Below are 15,967 nucleotides of genomic sequence, written 5' to 3'. Positions count from 1 at the left end.
CTAAAATATAATATAGTTTCCTATTTTAAATTGTTGTCAAGAAACAAATGTTGCGCTCAGTTAGCATATCATATGATCAACTAGAATCAATATACAAATCTGTGCTCAAGTAATGACTAATGAATAGTTATATAGTTTGGTATTTTAAAATGGTGAAACCATGGTAAAATTACATTTTTAAAACCCATAATTTTACATATTATAGATTTAATATTTCAAAATTCAAAATTCAAAAAGCTCAAATAAGATCAAGGTATTTATTAATAGGCATAAATTCATAACTTATAAATACAGTCTTTGTATTAAATTACAAAATTTTTACATAATATACATACAAAAATTACACAAAAAGTAATAAACATTATATTAATATTATTTGAACAATTAGTTATAATTTGGTTTACTGTAGCTTATTATCATATTGAGCAAACAATGAATATTTTAAGTTACTAAGATAAATTAATACCATAATATTAAATATGTTTATCATAACTTACTTCTTAACGACTTGTAAAATTGATAAAAATAAATAACATACTCCAATTATTAAACAAAATATAGCATACCATTCAAACTATAAAAATAAATTGCATTGTTTACTAACATAGTTATTAGAGTATAGGGTATATATATATATTTACCAAAATTTTAGACGATGATGACAAACCACACAAAGTCATGAAAAATGTAGCTAATGATTGTAAAGTTGCAGCTAATAAGTTATTAACACCAAACACAAATCCATGATTATCTTTATTGACACACTTCGCTATTTCAGAGCTTTATTACAAGATAATAAAATAAAATTGTTTTTTTAATATAAAATTTAAAATATAATTAGGTACTGTATATCAAACCTGGCAATGGTCATCATCCCTTGATAAATTGCGCAATAAATTATATAGTTGATGTATGATACATAGATTGAGGTATATACAACTGATATATAAAGAGCAGCAAATTGGATAAAAGATGTTACAATAATAAGTAAATTACTATATTTATCCATATTCAATTTAATCGAACCACATAAAAATGTAATAAATGTACCTAAAAATCAAATTAATTATTTCTTCATTATTAAGTTTTGAAACTATATCTATAAATATAAATCTACCAATACATAATCAATATATATAAGGATATTTCATTAGGGATCAGCAGTAAGGCAGAGCAATTACTTTTAAGCTGTAAAAATTCCAGACTAAGTCACCATATATTCATTTTTTCTATGTTAGCTTTATCTATGTAGCCTACATACTATAGTACTATACTATACTATACCTACATACTATATTATAGTATGTTAAAAAAATAAACGATTAAATGTAACTTTTAGGCTTTTATGCTCTTAAATAATTAGGTACCCCAACACATATCACCCGTTCAATCTAAAATACCTACACAGATGGTTGAGGATGCTTTTAGAGTAGTATCTTGAAATTGATAGCAGTAAAACAATATTAACCAAGTTGATGTTATGTTGTTTTGCTACAGAGGCATAATTATGGGGGAGGGGATTTGGATCCCCCATCACTTTTTTTTTTTGAACTGGTAAACCTTATTTAAGTATTTATTTAACTATAAATATTATAATTTATAGGAATTAGGTAGGTACTATAGTATAATTTATAGAAATAATACCCAACTTCCCTATGCTAGCCGTACATAACTATGATAATAATATTTCATAAAATCATAAGTTTAAACACTAATCACCATTGCATAAATATATTTAAATGCGGCATAACAATTCAGTTTAGCTCCCAAGGGATTTTTGAAAATTTTTTGAGTTAAGAATGATGCAATCAGAATTTGTCGGTTGGATCTTTGATGAAGTTATTTTGAGTATATTATACCTAGATACGCAGATTATTCCACAAATCTACATAATTATATTAAAAGTATGTTATTATTTATGATACATTTATATATATGTACTTACATTATACAGATCACAATGGTTATACCATTTTTTATTTTTAGTGGGAGGCGGGGGTAAAAGTTTCAATCCAACCTCACAAACATGACCAAATTAGGCCACTGTTTTGTTACAATTTAGATGTTAAATTGGTTAAGTTAGTATGAATCTTACTTATTATTGTATAAACAGCATCAACAGCTCCATTCCATTCTGAAGTTTTAGTACAATTATTAATACTACTCTGAAGGCATTCATCATTGCTCAAAGATTCCCACAATGATTGAATATAATACAAAACCTAGTAAAACATTTTATAACTATAAACATATATAAATTATTTTTTATTTATACTTTTTTATACTTGATTAAAACAACAAGTTGCAGTTATCACCCAAAATGACCATTTCAAAATATACAAACTCTTATACTCTTTACACATGGACTTAACATATTTCCATGACATCTTGCTATGCTAAAAATAAAGTAAGTATAAGTATACAAATGTTTTATTTCCTAATTATTTTTTAACTCCTATTTACTTCTGTACTATTTTCAACTGAATCATTATCTTCATTTTCTATTTGTGTTTCTAATGCTCTATCTATTACATTCATTTTCTGAGTTTCTGACTTAGGCTCACTTCTTTTTACAGCTGGTAATGTTATAGTCCACATCATTGCAGCTGTCAGACCTGAGCATTATTATGAAATTATATAAATAGATAATACGCCATTCTATCACATCTTCAATATCAACACACTAACTTCCTAATGTGAGGAAATTTAATTGATATGTATCAACTAATTTGGTTGAAATAAACACTTGAGAAAGAAACCCTGAAAAGAAACGCCCTATAAGATGTGCAGCTCTTGTGTAACTGGTAACTTTCTGGTAATATTTCACATTCACAACAGAATATGTATATGTGTAATATGCAACTTCTGTAGCAACAAACAAACCATACAAAATTTCAACTACCTAAAAATAAAAAGTTATTTAAATTTAAAAACCAATAAAATGTGTTATTTATTACTTTACATCTGAAACAATAGTAACAATACTTACAACAATAGATGTAAAACTTGTAAATAAAGATAACAGAGTATAAATACAAACACCACATAACGCTTGGATAACAATTACAATTTTATACCTCAGCCAGTCAGTTGTTAAAGAAACAAAAATCATAAATATCATTGAAGCATAAACACCAATAGTAAGTATTTCATTATTAACCTGAAATTGAATATTAAAATGTTTAATTATGATAATGTGGTAAAAAATAATAATTATTAATACCCATATGGCATATCTAATGTTTTCTTTTGGATCTTAAATTATTAAAAGATAAATAATACCAAGATTTTAGTAAAGAAACAAGTTCATTATGAAATGTATGGTCAAATAAATTTTTATTTTCATTTAAACTGGGTGTCACAATACACAATGCGAAAGAATATCCCAACCAATGTTTTCGAACTTATTCTTGTGCCTAGCACATACAAATACACAATTCAATATAAATAATACCTTAATTTAATTTTTAATTCAAATATTTAAAAAAATAAATTAACAATGTGGTCCATGTAGTTTGTTTTACAACTTGCATGCTATAATTATTTACTTTAATTATACAGAATAAAAACACAACATTAAAAGATAATGGTTTCATTATGGTTTAACGAGAATTAAAAATTGTATGGGAACATCATAGGTTTATTCATTTTTTTAAATTAATTAATAACTACATTCCAAATTTTTTTTTGTATTAAAATAAAGTAATTTTTGAAATGTTTGTTAATTTAATTTTAAAATTGTATTGATATATATAAAATTTATTTTATATTATTGGTTAAATAGTTATTACCTATGGTTTAAAATTAACAATAAAAAAATATTAATATTCTTAATATAGAAACTTAGTTTTGTTTTAATATTTATAAATAATTCATACCTGTTCTTCAGTAAAATTCATCCTTGGACTTAGTAAATAAGGAATGAAATATGATTCTGATGGACGGAACTCTTTTAAAACACCATAAATGCACAAGCACAAAGAAATGGTTTTCCACGTCATGTTGAAACAAAATACTCAACTAAAATAATTCAAAAATAAATTTAATTAAATGATATTATAATTATTGTTGACAGTCAAAATTAAATTTAAGAAAATAAAAAGATACTAGGTGTCTACCACATATTAATCATCATTAAAGTAATTTACCGAGGTCAAGTAGTTAGGTGCATTTAATATTTGATAACTTGATTAGGTAAATTATCTTTATAAATAGTTATGTTCTATCTACCTAATACAAATTGTTTAAAACACTGTATATTGTTATTGTTTTATTACTTCAGATAAAATAGTTTTGAATAGGTATTTAAAAAACTATAGTAATTCATAACCTACCTATAATCATTGTTATATCTCATTTTTAATATTACAAGATAAAGGTATGTGGTAATATTAACATGCAGATTAACATTTTAAGAGTTAAAAATAATCTATTATAATGACATTCTAATGATTTTTAATCTTGTATAGATTAGTGAATAGTGATTACATGTTATTTACATATTTTTATAATGTTAATTACTATAAACAAAAGAAAAATGTATTATCATACTGAAGCTAGTAGGTATTAATATAATATCAACAAATAACTATGTTTTCAAAACTTTCAACATATTAAGTACCTTTGTCGGCACATGCATTCATGCAACATTCAAAAAATAATGCAATACATACCTAATAAATATTTATAAATGCTTTACTATAGGGTTTAAGAGCATATAATAAATAGGTAGTAATTGTATATTGTATATTTAATATTTATTAAAATATTTGAATAGTTTAATAGATTAGTATTATAATATTTATTTTAAATTATCTTATAGAGATAAATAGGATTTAATGTAATGTGTAAATTTTAAGATATTACCAACATTTAGATATATAATATATATGTATGTATAGTTTGTTGATAGTCCTGAATTATAGACTATAATAAGACGTGTTTGAATTATTTTAACGTTCAATACGTAGATAATAGTTATTAAATATTAATTTATAATAATTTCTTTATTGCCCAGAATCCATGATTAGAACAGATAAATGTGTAATTAAAATGTACAACAATATTTTTCCTTATTGTCTTTTTGTTATCTGTTTACTGATAAGTGATAAGATAGAAAAACAATCTACCTTTGAAAATCTCATAAAGGTTATGACCATTGTATGACCTTTAGGTTCTCACTACGCACCGTGTCGTGTACAACAATAGTATATTATACTACTTATAGGTAACGTGTTACCAATATATTGTTACCTACGTAGTTATAAAATCGTAATTTTGTCATGTCGGTGGTGGAATGGGAGGGGGATGAAATGTTTGTACATAATTTTACCTATTGAGTATATTTGGCTATAAGTTATTCTTATTTACAACCGACAAAATTGTTGTATCATAAGCAACTGCGCCAGCTCTCAATACCACCATGTGCAGTTGCAGTAGGTAGGTAGGTGGTACCTATAACTGAGTAAGCACAGATTAGATAAGATACATGGGTGAAACAAAAAAATAATACTTTGCTTAATATTGTGTAATACGTTTACTGTTTATAAAATTTTTTTCAAAAATATTGTTTAATAATTTCATTAACCCTCAGCATGTTACAGCATTGATTACACCATGAAGCCATGAAATACTAATTGTGTATTGTGTATACACGTGTTCTGCTTTGCGTAGAATTTGCTATGACGTTACGCACTTGTAAGACGGAGACATCACATGCGGGTATCGCGTCCTCTTAAGCCGGGACACCGGGACATGCCGTTAAAACCGGACTAATTATCACCAACATTTTTCTTGGGTGCCCAACATTTACTTCCCCCCCCCCATCCCCTCCACCGGGAACTATAACTTATAGGCACTAATTTAATTTATAAGATATTTATATACAGTTTTTATTATAATTTTAAATTCTGGATGCTCCGTGAGCCGTGAGGCTATTTTTTCATTCAAATTTGAGATTATGAAGAAAGATACCTAAGTCTTTCTTTTTTAAATATATAATATTACACTAATATAGTAACAAAAGTACAATAGGTATATTTAGTATATAGATAAAGATAATCATATCATTATTTGTTATAGTTGATTATATACCTAATAGGAAATCGACGATTGTATTTATATTTATGGATTATTTATGGATTTGGTATGTTACACGTTTGTAAGACGGAGACAACACATGCAGGTCAAGGTCGTCCGCTGAATTTGTCAAGGGGAGGGAAAAATATTTTCCTTTTTACATTTTTTGTCTCACTATCCTATTAGTTATAAAGTATTTTTGTAACATGTTTTCATTCACATAATATACAAGGAATGTAAAAATATTTATGAATTATTCGTAGATAGTTAATTAAAATTTAATTTTAATTAATTGTTATGTAATTTTAAATTATCAAATACATTATTTTTTAATAAATAAAATGTTACCGTTGATTTTATAATTTTAGCCTCTTAAACTGCGTGTATATGTTTTATTATTTATTTTATTGATCACAATTTTGGATGTAATTTTGGCTGCACTAAATACCTAGTATACATGAGTTAATTTATTGTGAACCATCAACATTTTTAAAAAATTTGTTTCAATATTTAATATTTTGAGTTGAGCTTTATTGTGGTGTATAAATATTTTTATTCCACGATAAAATCATTTTTAATTAAGCGGAGATAAAGACAACGAAAAATGGGTGATAAAATAAATAATATCTAGACATTCCACATCGAGGTCCCGTCAATAAACTCTCATTAAATGTATCGAGGAGGTAATTTCAATATTAAATGTTTTTTTTTTTCGTAAATAGTCTGATTTTCTATTCATATATAATAGGTAGGTACCTAATTATTATAGCTAATTGTTACATTATATTGTTTGAATACAGTGCATTTTAAATATAGCTAAAAACTATAAACATTTATCGGACATTTAGTTTACACAGTCTAATCTCACAGTTTCATATTGAATATTGAAATTTCTTTTTAAGAAGATTTAAAATGTTCACGTCTGATTATAGGTACTTTCAATTAATAATGCTTATTTAATTGATAGTTGATACAGTATTGCAGGTGAAATAAAACTTAAACTAGTCAAATTTTCCCGGTAAATAGTATTGAGAATGGAACAGGCGCTACACTGGGGCCAGGGTGGGCAAGTTCCCCCCCCCCCTCAACATTTGATTTTGATCCTCCTTTGACCCCCCCCCCCCCCTATAATTTAATGTTGAACATTTTAATTTAAAATCTGAAAATGCATTTTATTAAATAGTATAATATATAATATAATACTATCCTAATAATTTGTAATTATTTATAATCATTTAATACTAATAACTTTAATGGTATGTCAATATTTAGATATCATCATAATAATTAAATTAAATAAATAATGATTTTTATTTTAATAGGTTATACCAATATGTTGTTATTTAGATAGTTAAAAAGCCTCTCTGTATTTGTGTAATTGCAATGAACATCAAATATAAATGTGCATAATATGCACTGCATATAACACAGTCGTATGTCATAAGTCATATAACCTTATTACAAGTGTATATAAAACATTTTATAAGTACTTACGTTATCGCTACTTTGGATTCCATTATGTTAAAAATATGTAAGTAAATAAAGACATTTTATTAATTATTTTTTTAAAATTATTTAGAAATATAGCATATTATACCAAAACATTTTTAGCAATACTTTCTTAATATATGATATAAGCAAATTAGTGGGTGATCGGGTAACAATACATAAATGCCCCACCAGAAAAAAAATTGCCCCCGTATCGCCCTCCTAATAAAAAATATCTGGCGCCGCCACTGGAATTGAATATCATCGTCTATCGTACCTACATATACCTAATAAAGTAAAACGTATATTTTTTTTTTTTTGAGATTGTTTTACTGATTGTGAAGATACCTACATGGCCACATGGGATTATAATACTGAAATCGAGTTTAATGACAATTCGGTGATTACACTTACAATTACAAATGAGTTCACCACAAGATATATCAATAACAGTGTTTCAATTAAAAAAAAAAACCAAATAAATGTATAATTTAATAGGTGTATCGAAACAAATTAGCCATATAGGAAGTAATACTATATACGAGTGAATAATGCGAGTATAATATTATATTTGACACGATCGTTCGTGATTTATATTTTTAAATAGGTATAGATGATTAGATAGCTCCGTTAGTTTAAAAATTAGAGTGAATCAACCTCTTGTAAAATCTAAAGGTAAGATTATTATCTAGATAACCTCATGGGCTTTTTATTATATTTTAATTTTAAAGCGAGCTATGAGTATTTTAAAATTGTAAATTTTTTGTAAATTTTAAAGTACTCATAACTCGCTTGGAAATTAAAATATAATAAAAAGCTCATGAATTTGTCTAGATAATAATCTTACCTTTAGATTTTATAAGCGGTCAATTTACTCTAATTTTTAAATTAACGGAGCTACACGTGATTTGCTGAGCGTAAAATTTGCTATGTTATGCACTTGTAAGACAGAGAATACATTCTTATCAAATGTATTTCTTATCATATTTTATTACTTTGGCAGTTTGGTAGTCTGACAGAGTAACTCTGCATCCTGCTAATTTCTATAGTTTAAACTTTTATGTTTTTACCTTCATTAATAATTTGTATAAATTTACTAAAATTATTCTTTTTATAATTGTGCCTTTATTTGTTAGTTTTCAATAATGTCCAAACAAGAGTTTACTCAGTGGATCTGTGATAAACTTACTGGTTTACTACAGTTTGAAGTACAAAATGACATGGCTGAGTATGTACACTAATTATTATTTTCCATTAGAAACTAAATTTTGTCAGATAATATTGTTCTTGTTTGCAGGTACATAATTTCCATGCAGTCAGAACTAGACATTGATGAATACTGTAATTCGTTATTAGATATTAAATCACAAGTTCATAAACAGTTCTTAACAGATTTAAAAAAAAAACATAGAATTTGTAAGTTTACTTTTTGATGTTTATTATTTGTTGATTAACTTCTACTTAAATGCTTCATTTAGTCAACCAAAAACCAACATCCAGTGTTCAAAATACACGCCCTCCTAAGAAAAATTCAAAATCCTCTGAAAACGAAGATCCACAAAAAACAAATACAACTAGTAATCAAAAGGTACATTTATTGAAAATTATCTTAACATATGATAAAACAAATTCTCTTTTTCTCTCTGTATGCTTAGATCTTTAAAACTACGCAACGGATTTTGATGAGGTTTTTTTTAATTGATAGATTGATTCAAGAAGAAGGTTTTTATGTATATAACATGCATAATATAGTAGAGAAACACTGCCCTTTTTTTGTATGTACGAGCATATCTCAAAAAGAACTACTTATTTTAATACGGTTTTTACTAATAAATCGATCGAGTCACGGGAAAGGTTTAAATGAATAATAATTTTCCTGAAATGGTTTTTCTGAATGGTTTAGATTCACAATTAGCCCAGTTGGTTCATCCTGGAGAGTTGCTCAAACAGGTATTTTAAGATTTACGATAGAAATTTTCATTTATAAATGGTTGCTATTAGTCACAGGAGAAATATAGGAAATTGAAAATTGGAGGGTGTATATAGTTTGATTTTCAACTCATATAAGCTGTAGATAGGTAAAGAGTAGCTCACATATGATTTTTTTTAGCATATGAAAAAATAAATTTTTTTGTCTATCTAAATGGTTGCAATTGGTTACATATTATATTAATATAGTAATTAGAAGAAATATGGTATAAAAATTTTGTACAAATATATTTATTAAAAATACAAATCTTTGGCCTGGACAACGCCGGGCAGTACAGCTAGTTTAATATAATTGTATTAGGTACTTTGCATTTTAGAAAATAAAAATAAATTTATAATCTGTTGCTTTAAGAAAATGTAATAAATAGGTTTAATAGTCCTAGCCTTGAGTACTTAAATTAAGTGAAATACTTAATATCTTTACCAATTAAGTAGCTTAATTAATTAGTCAATCATAAAACATAAAGTTCATACGAGTTCATTCTGAAGTAGATCACTTCAAAACTTAATGCATAATTTATTCTCTTATTCTTTTATGTCTAAAATTATCCTCGCTAGCGGACAGTAGAGTTTAAGCCAATTTGGGTTTTTTATTAGATTATCGGTCTGTTTTCTGACATGTCTACTCTCTTAGAGTTTTTGCTCACATTACTACCCTTCGCCACCTGTCTCTATCTTGGACTGCCTCTCTCATTTTAAATCTTCTTCAACCACGTCAATACATCTTTTGTAGGTCGTTTACCATGTATTTTCCATTATTCCATTCCAATATTACTCTAACTATTTCGTTCTCTCCTCTTCTCATTATGTGGCCTAACAATTGTATTCTTTGGCCCTTAATACAACTTGTTACTGGTACTAGTTTCAACATATCGTACAACTCTCTGTTATTCTCTTGTTTCATCGATAATAGATTCATTTATTTTCCTCCATACAGTGTCGGATAGGTAAGCCATCGGTCCACCAAGTTTTAGGATTTTAATCAGCTTTAAACAATTTAACTGCCCAATTTTCAATAAGGCATAATATTTATTATTTATTATTTTTCATATTTCATTGTTCAGAGTTCTGGCTATTCAAATATTTTTGGACATGTATTACCAAGCCGGCCGCCCACAGAGCTAATTCTGTAACTCGCCGGGCCTGCCTCAAATTTCTCTCTGTTTGTTTGGTCATTGTCCATGCTTTGCAACCATCCACAAGAGTCTGTCTTATAATAGCCATATACAACAATCTTGCTTTCGTTTTTCTAGATAACATTTTGGATGTTAAAAATTTTGTCAGACTGTTGTCACTTTTTGGGCCTCATTTATTCGGATAATTATTTCCTTTGACCAGTTATTCTTTGTGCTTATTGTTGCTCCCAAATATCTAAAGTCACTAACTTTTTCATAGTTTAAGTCCTCCATTTCATTGGGTTCCTCCCCACTCTCAATGAGTTCTATTATCTTTGTTTTCTAAGAAATTATTTCGAGACCAATTCTTTTTTGCTACTTCCAACACTGGCCACGCTAGCTATGTAAACGATTTACCTGTTATGTCTAAATCGTAAGCGTTACTGAATAGCAGTATCTTATTCTGGTTAATTAATAGACCACCTTCATTTTCTCTTAACTTAACTTATTTGAAAGTTCCTTATTTTTCTTTACAATTGATGTATCTTTTTCTCTGTACCAGTATATTCCACTCACTATGTTGTTAATTGTTCCCTAGTAAGGACTAAGGATAATGTGGATTGCCAATATAGAACCATGTGTATTGTACATTTTTGATTTTTTTTTCTTTTTTAATATTATTTAAGATATGTTTGTTAATATGATTATTGTTAAAACTGAGCTATTTGACTGTGCTTTTAATAATTTAAAAAGTACATTTCATATCTTAAATTGGTTACATTCACAGAAAAAAGAATCTAAACCAAAAAACAAAAAATATGTCAACATTTATACAGATGAAGGTCTTAATCGACAAGAGGTGTTTTTAAAAGGTAAAATTAATGTACCTTTGTAAACTTAAATATTTATTAAATTTTGTATTTGTTGTTAAGGTCGTCACAAGTGTAATTGTCAAGCATCTAGACATGGTTTGGTAAATAACTGTTTGGATTGCGGTCGAGTTGTATGCAAACAAGAAGGATCTGGTCCATGTGTTATATGTGGTAATTTGGTATGGGAAAATTTAATATGACAAAATTTATTTTGAAATAAAATCATTTCTAAATATGTGATAGGTATGTTCGAATGATGAGAAACTTTTGTTGAACTGCAATAATAATAAATCCAAACAATTGTATAACCAACTAATTGAACAAACTGTTACGGCAGCCGCAGACAATAAAGCTCTTGAACATCGTAATAAGCTACTAGAGTTTGATCGTACCAGGTTAGGAACATCAAAGTGTTTTCAATTACAGTTTAATAAAAATATTACTAAAACTGTTCAAAAACAATAAATACTAAAATTAGATTTTAGTAAAAAGAAATATTTATATTTATAATACAGTGCTAAGCGTACCAATGTAATAGATGACCAGATGGATTATTATTCAGTTAATAGTGGTTGGTTATCATCTAAGCAAAGGGAACAGTTACAAAAGAAAGAAGAAGAACGCCAAGAAAAGAAACATGGATCGAAAAAAACAAAAAAAATCACTATTGATTTTGCTGGTATATAATAAATAATAATGAATATAATTATTTATGCATAGGTTGTTAATAAGATAAGAATAAAAATAATAGGTAGTTATTTTGCACACTAACAGGTAGACAAGTCTATGAAGACAATGAGTCCGATGTTGAAGATGATATTGATGAAGTGTCTGATGGTGAAGAGAAACTTCCAATTGTGTTCAATGAACATCTAAACAATCCTTTGATAAAAATGGATATAAAGGTAATGAATCATAATACCTATTTGTTTATATGTTTTAAATTTACATTTGATGTATTTTTTAAAACACATTTTATTTTATTTCAGTTCAATGACGATGCTATAAAAAAAATTAAAAGACACACTGTTGATCTTAACAAGTCACTCGTACAAAATAATCCAGGATTCAGTAGGGTACAAGATGCTGAGCTAATGTTGATGGCCGATCCAGGTCTTTGTTTGAGCATGCATCAGCCATATGCATCTCTCTTGTTACTAAACATTAAAAGGTAGTTAAAATATGTTCTTGTGATGAGAATTTACAACTCTTTAATAATTTTAAAAGAATTAGAAATAACAACTTAAATGGCAAAAAATCATTAAAAAATGTGTGTACTATGAATATAATTTCTTATTTAATCAATATAACATTTTACTAATTTTAATTTTTAAATATCTTTAGAATTTTACTTACATCACTTACATTAATTGGCTATAATATAATAAAACCTTCTCAAATAATAAAGCTTAATCCCTCAGGCCTCAGGGTAGATATTAAAAAATTTAAATCTGTTTCATAATTTATTTAAACATTTGTACACATATGTCATATATATTGTAATTAATGAGTAAACTTAAATGTCACTTTCAAGTTTCTTTACAGTTTACACTAATTAACATAGGCGTAATTAGTGGGGGCTAATAAATATTTTTTGTTTCCTTTGATTTTAGTCATGAAGGTCGTACATGGTTCACACCACATCGTGGAAGACTTTGGATTGCATCAACAAGTAAAAAACCCAGTCAAGAGGACATAGAACAAATTGAGACATTTTATAAACACTTAAAAGGAGGTAAGTGCACATACATTTTTGACAATGGCAAAATATCACTTATAATTTTAGCAGTTTTGTTTTTTATTTAAATTTTGTCAATCACCAACATTTGCCTTTTGGACCAATAAAAGTGCTTCAACCTTCAACTTCGAGAGTGGTTTCTGGTGTTATTAGTTGATCAACAGTATAAAATTCCTAAGAGTTTTTTTAATAATTAGGGAAAAACAACAAAGAGCTAGAAATAAGAATATATTAGGAACACCAGTCTATAACAAAATTAATTCTGTTTATTTCTTATAATTTAAAAATGAATAAGCATAAACTTTTAATGTTTACTTAATATTTATATTAAAATTTTCTATATATGATATAATTTTCAAAATATGATGGCTATTTGTATGCTATTTATTATTTAATAATTATAGAATTTTTTTTTCTATGTTGATAATATTTTTGTTGGAAGTTATAGGGGCTCCTAATAAGTTATAACTTCAGCAATTAAAAATTACTAAATACATGGTGAGAATTTTCAACTTTCAAGTCTATGATTAATAACTTATGAATTACAACAAATTAACTAAATTTGTATGATAACAATTATTTTTTGTTTAAATATTCAATTTTTGAACACTCATGTAGCTTTTTTAACTTCTTTAAAAACAATTTCTCAAGATCCTTGTATTATATTGTTAAGTCTAAAGTGTTTGAATTTCTAAATACAAAATAATTTGCAATTTTTTTTGATTTTGAATTTATGTTCTTTTTATTTGTAAAATGTATACTATACATAATTACATAAACTACCGTATAATTTTGTAATACTTAATTTTTTTATCTCTGCATTGTGTTTAGATGTTGAATTTCCAAAACGATATCCGACTGGATGTTTGTTGGGCTGTGTGAATGTAGTGGATTGTTTATCCCAAGAAGAGTACATTTCAAAATTTCCTCAAGGAGAAAATGGAAGTCCATTTATATTTATATGTAAAGATCCAATCATGATGGCAAATCATTTTCCGATTAAAGGACAACATAAAATTTGTAAGTGTTTAAAATAAACTGTAAAATCTGATTCTATTGTCTTAATTTTTTTATTTTTTTCCAGTTAAATTAGATGAGAAAATATGTAACGCTGCTCAAAAATGTTTAATGAAAGAAATAAGTTGAATGTGATATTATTTATTAATAGTTTATTTTCCATTGTTCATAATAAAGTACATATATAAATAAAACCATTATAAAATAATTAAATTGATGACTCAGTCCAACGATGTATGCAATGTGGATTGGTACACACATAATATAATCTCATTTCCTCCTGAGAAAAAAAAAATATCCAAGTTAAGAATTAATTAAAATTATATACCTAGTATACCTTATACCTCTGCACGTCTAGTTTGAGCTTGGAAAAATACTGATTCTCGGTGTTTACATTTTGGACAGGGATGATCTTCAGACCTGGGTAAAGTTGGATCAGACGTTACATCGGAAACAATATGAGTAAGTTCACTAAACGCAATAAAAAAAATAATATTAATGACTAATGAGTAACTAAGTCAATCTGTACATAAACGTTATAAATTACTTGATTTCGTGCATAATTTTGTTCACATAAATGCAATTGCTGTCAGCCATTTGTCTGTGATCGCAATTTCGACACTGAAACATTGAACTTCTTATTTATAATTTAATGTACAAACAATGTAGCAATCTAATAAACTTTTTAAACAAACAAACAATTGGCATGTGGTAAATAAATAAAATAAAAAGATTAATCAAAACTGTCCAAAAGTAATATTATATTTTACTCACAGCGTACAACAGTACTTTATGTTCTTTGTCTTCTTTTGGATACAACATGTTGTTACTGGAAAACAAACAACACAAAGACAAATTAAACAGTTTATTTTTGTCATTATTATTCCTCAACCATTGAAATTAATAAACGCAACTTGCAGTTTCGACTTTAAAAAAGTAGTATTGTTAACACTGTGGTCCGATCAAAATGCAAACAAAATTAAGCAACTTTAAAAAAATGAATTTTTATGATAGTATTACCATTCTTGACAGAATCTAATTCCGACAAATCCGGGTCCATCACTCCGGGAATCGTAGCCTGACATTATTTTATAGTACGTTATGTTATTTAATTATATATAATCGTTCAGCGAGAAAATCAAAAAAACCGTTAAGATATGCTTGATGAAATGGTGAATAAAATAAAATGTGTTCAGAAACAGATAATAGATCAATCAATGGTCAAATGTGCGATGACAAATTGACGGGATATTTAAAGTTTAACAGTTAAGTTAAGGCACTGTAGAAAGGGCCCTATTTATAGTAGTTCGTCGTATCATGCATAGACCTGTTAACTAAATGGACAGTCTTGACTTCTTGAGCTCAAAAAAACCAGACAACATCCGATAAGCAAAAAACAGTATCTTTGAAGAAAAAAATAATATTTATTTGATTATTCCAAGAATTTTTATAATTGATAAGCATTATGGATAAAAAAACATTGACCTATTAATTGATAAATGATAAAAAAGTTAAAAAAATTAAAACATATAAAATATAAGATTATATAAGATATTATATATATTATAATATACGAGCGTCTAGAGCATAGAGTAATATTACTCTATGGTCTAGAGACAGCGCCTCTTATCAGTACTATTATTATCAGTATCACACTATCATGACAGTTG

At 26.9% G+C, this 15,967-nt stretch overlaps 3 protein-coding genes across 7 annotated transcripts; 1 reads left to right on the top strand and 2 right to left on the bottom strand.

The window, feature by feature from the left end:
• Nucleotides 1-243: 243 nt before the first annotated feature.
• On the bottom strand, nucleotides 244-5,086 carry LOC132938035 (folate transporter 1-like). Of its 4 annotated transcripts, none has more exons than XM_061004697.1 (10): nucleotides 4,871-5,086; nucleotides 3,879-4,020; nucleotides 2,990-3,160; nucleotides 2,689-2,902; nucleotides 2,464-2,615; nucleotides 2,286-2,396; nucleotides 2,096-2,222; nucleotides 858-1,050; nucleotides 642-780; nucleotides 244-574 (listed from the first exon to the last, which is right to left on the bottom strand). In XM_061004697.1, the coding sequence occupies exons 2-10, from the start codon at nucleotides 3,999-4,001 to the stop codon at nucleotides 494-496; spliced, it is 1,311 nt and encodes a 436-aa protein (XP_060860680.1). In that variant the 5' UTR covers nucleotides 4,002-4,020; nucleotides 4,871-5,086; the 3' UTR covers nucleotides 244-493. The 4 variants fall into 4 exon arrangements, with proteins under 4 accessions (XP_060860680.1, XP_060860679.1, XP_060860682.1 ...); XM_061004696.1 differs by lacking the exon at nucleotides 4,871-5,086 and adding an exon at nucleotides 4,674-4,837; XM_061004699.1 differs by lacking the exon at nucleotides 4,871-5,086 and adding an exon at nucleotides 4,335-4,476.
• A 2,339-nt stretch (nucleotides 5,087-7,425) lies between these two features.
• Nucleotides 7,426-14,503, top strand: LOC132938034 (activating signal cointegrator 1). Of its 2 annotated transcripts, XM_061004694.1 has the most exons (14): nucleotides 7,426-7,609; nucleotides 7,890-8,004; nucleotides 8,703-8,794; nucleotides 8,864-8,982; nucleotides 9,045-9,154; nucleotides 11,458-11,542; nucleotides 11,603-11,721; nucleotides 11,786-11,937; nucleotides 12,058-12,221; nucleotides 12,317-12,447; nucleotides 12,532-12,713; nucleotides 13,156-13,277; nucleotides 14,112-14,300; nucleotides 14,365-14,503. In XM_061004694.1, the coding sequence occupies exons 3-14, from the start codon at nucleotides 8,712-8,714 to the stop codon at nucleotides 14,424-14,426; spliced, it is 1,518 nt and encodes a 505-aa protein (XP_060860677.1). In that variant the 5' UTR covers nucleotides 7,426-7,609; nucleotides 7,890-8,004; nucleotides 8,703-8,711; the 3' UTR covers nucleotides 14,427-14,503. The 2 variants fall into 2 exon arrangements, with proteins under 2 accessions (XP_060860677.1, XP_060860678.1); XM_061004695.1 differs by lacking the exon at nucleotides 7,890-8,004.
• Nucleotides 14,430-15,688, bottom strand: LOC132938038 (DNA-directed RNA polymerase II subunit RPB9-like). The gene is made up of 5 exons (XM_061004701.1): nucleotides 15,318-15,688; nucleotides 15,072-15,126; nucleotides 14,845-14,918; nucleotides 14,642-14,768; nucleotides 14,430-14,577 (listed from the first exon to the last, which is right to left on the bottom strand). The coding sequence occupies exons 1-5, from the start codon at nucleotides 15,380-15,382 to the stop codon at nucleotides 14,506-14,508; spliced, it is 393 nt and encodes a 130-aa protein (XP_060860684.1). The 5' UTR covers nucleotides 15,383-15,688; the 3' UTR covers nucleotides 14,430-14,505.
• Between the last annotated feature and the right edge of the window lie 279 nt (nucleotides 15,689-15,967).

Source organism: Metopolophium dirhodum, chromosome 2, assembly GCF_019925205.1.
Source record: "Metopolophium dirhodum isolate CAU chromosome 2, ASM1992520v1, whole genome shotgun sequence".
Classification (NCBI taxonomy): Eukaryota; Metazoa; Arthropoda; class Insecta; order Hemiptera; family Aphididae; genus Metopolophium; species Metopolophium dirhodum.
This window is presented reverse-complemented; position numbering and strand designations above follow the sequence as displayed.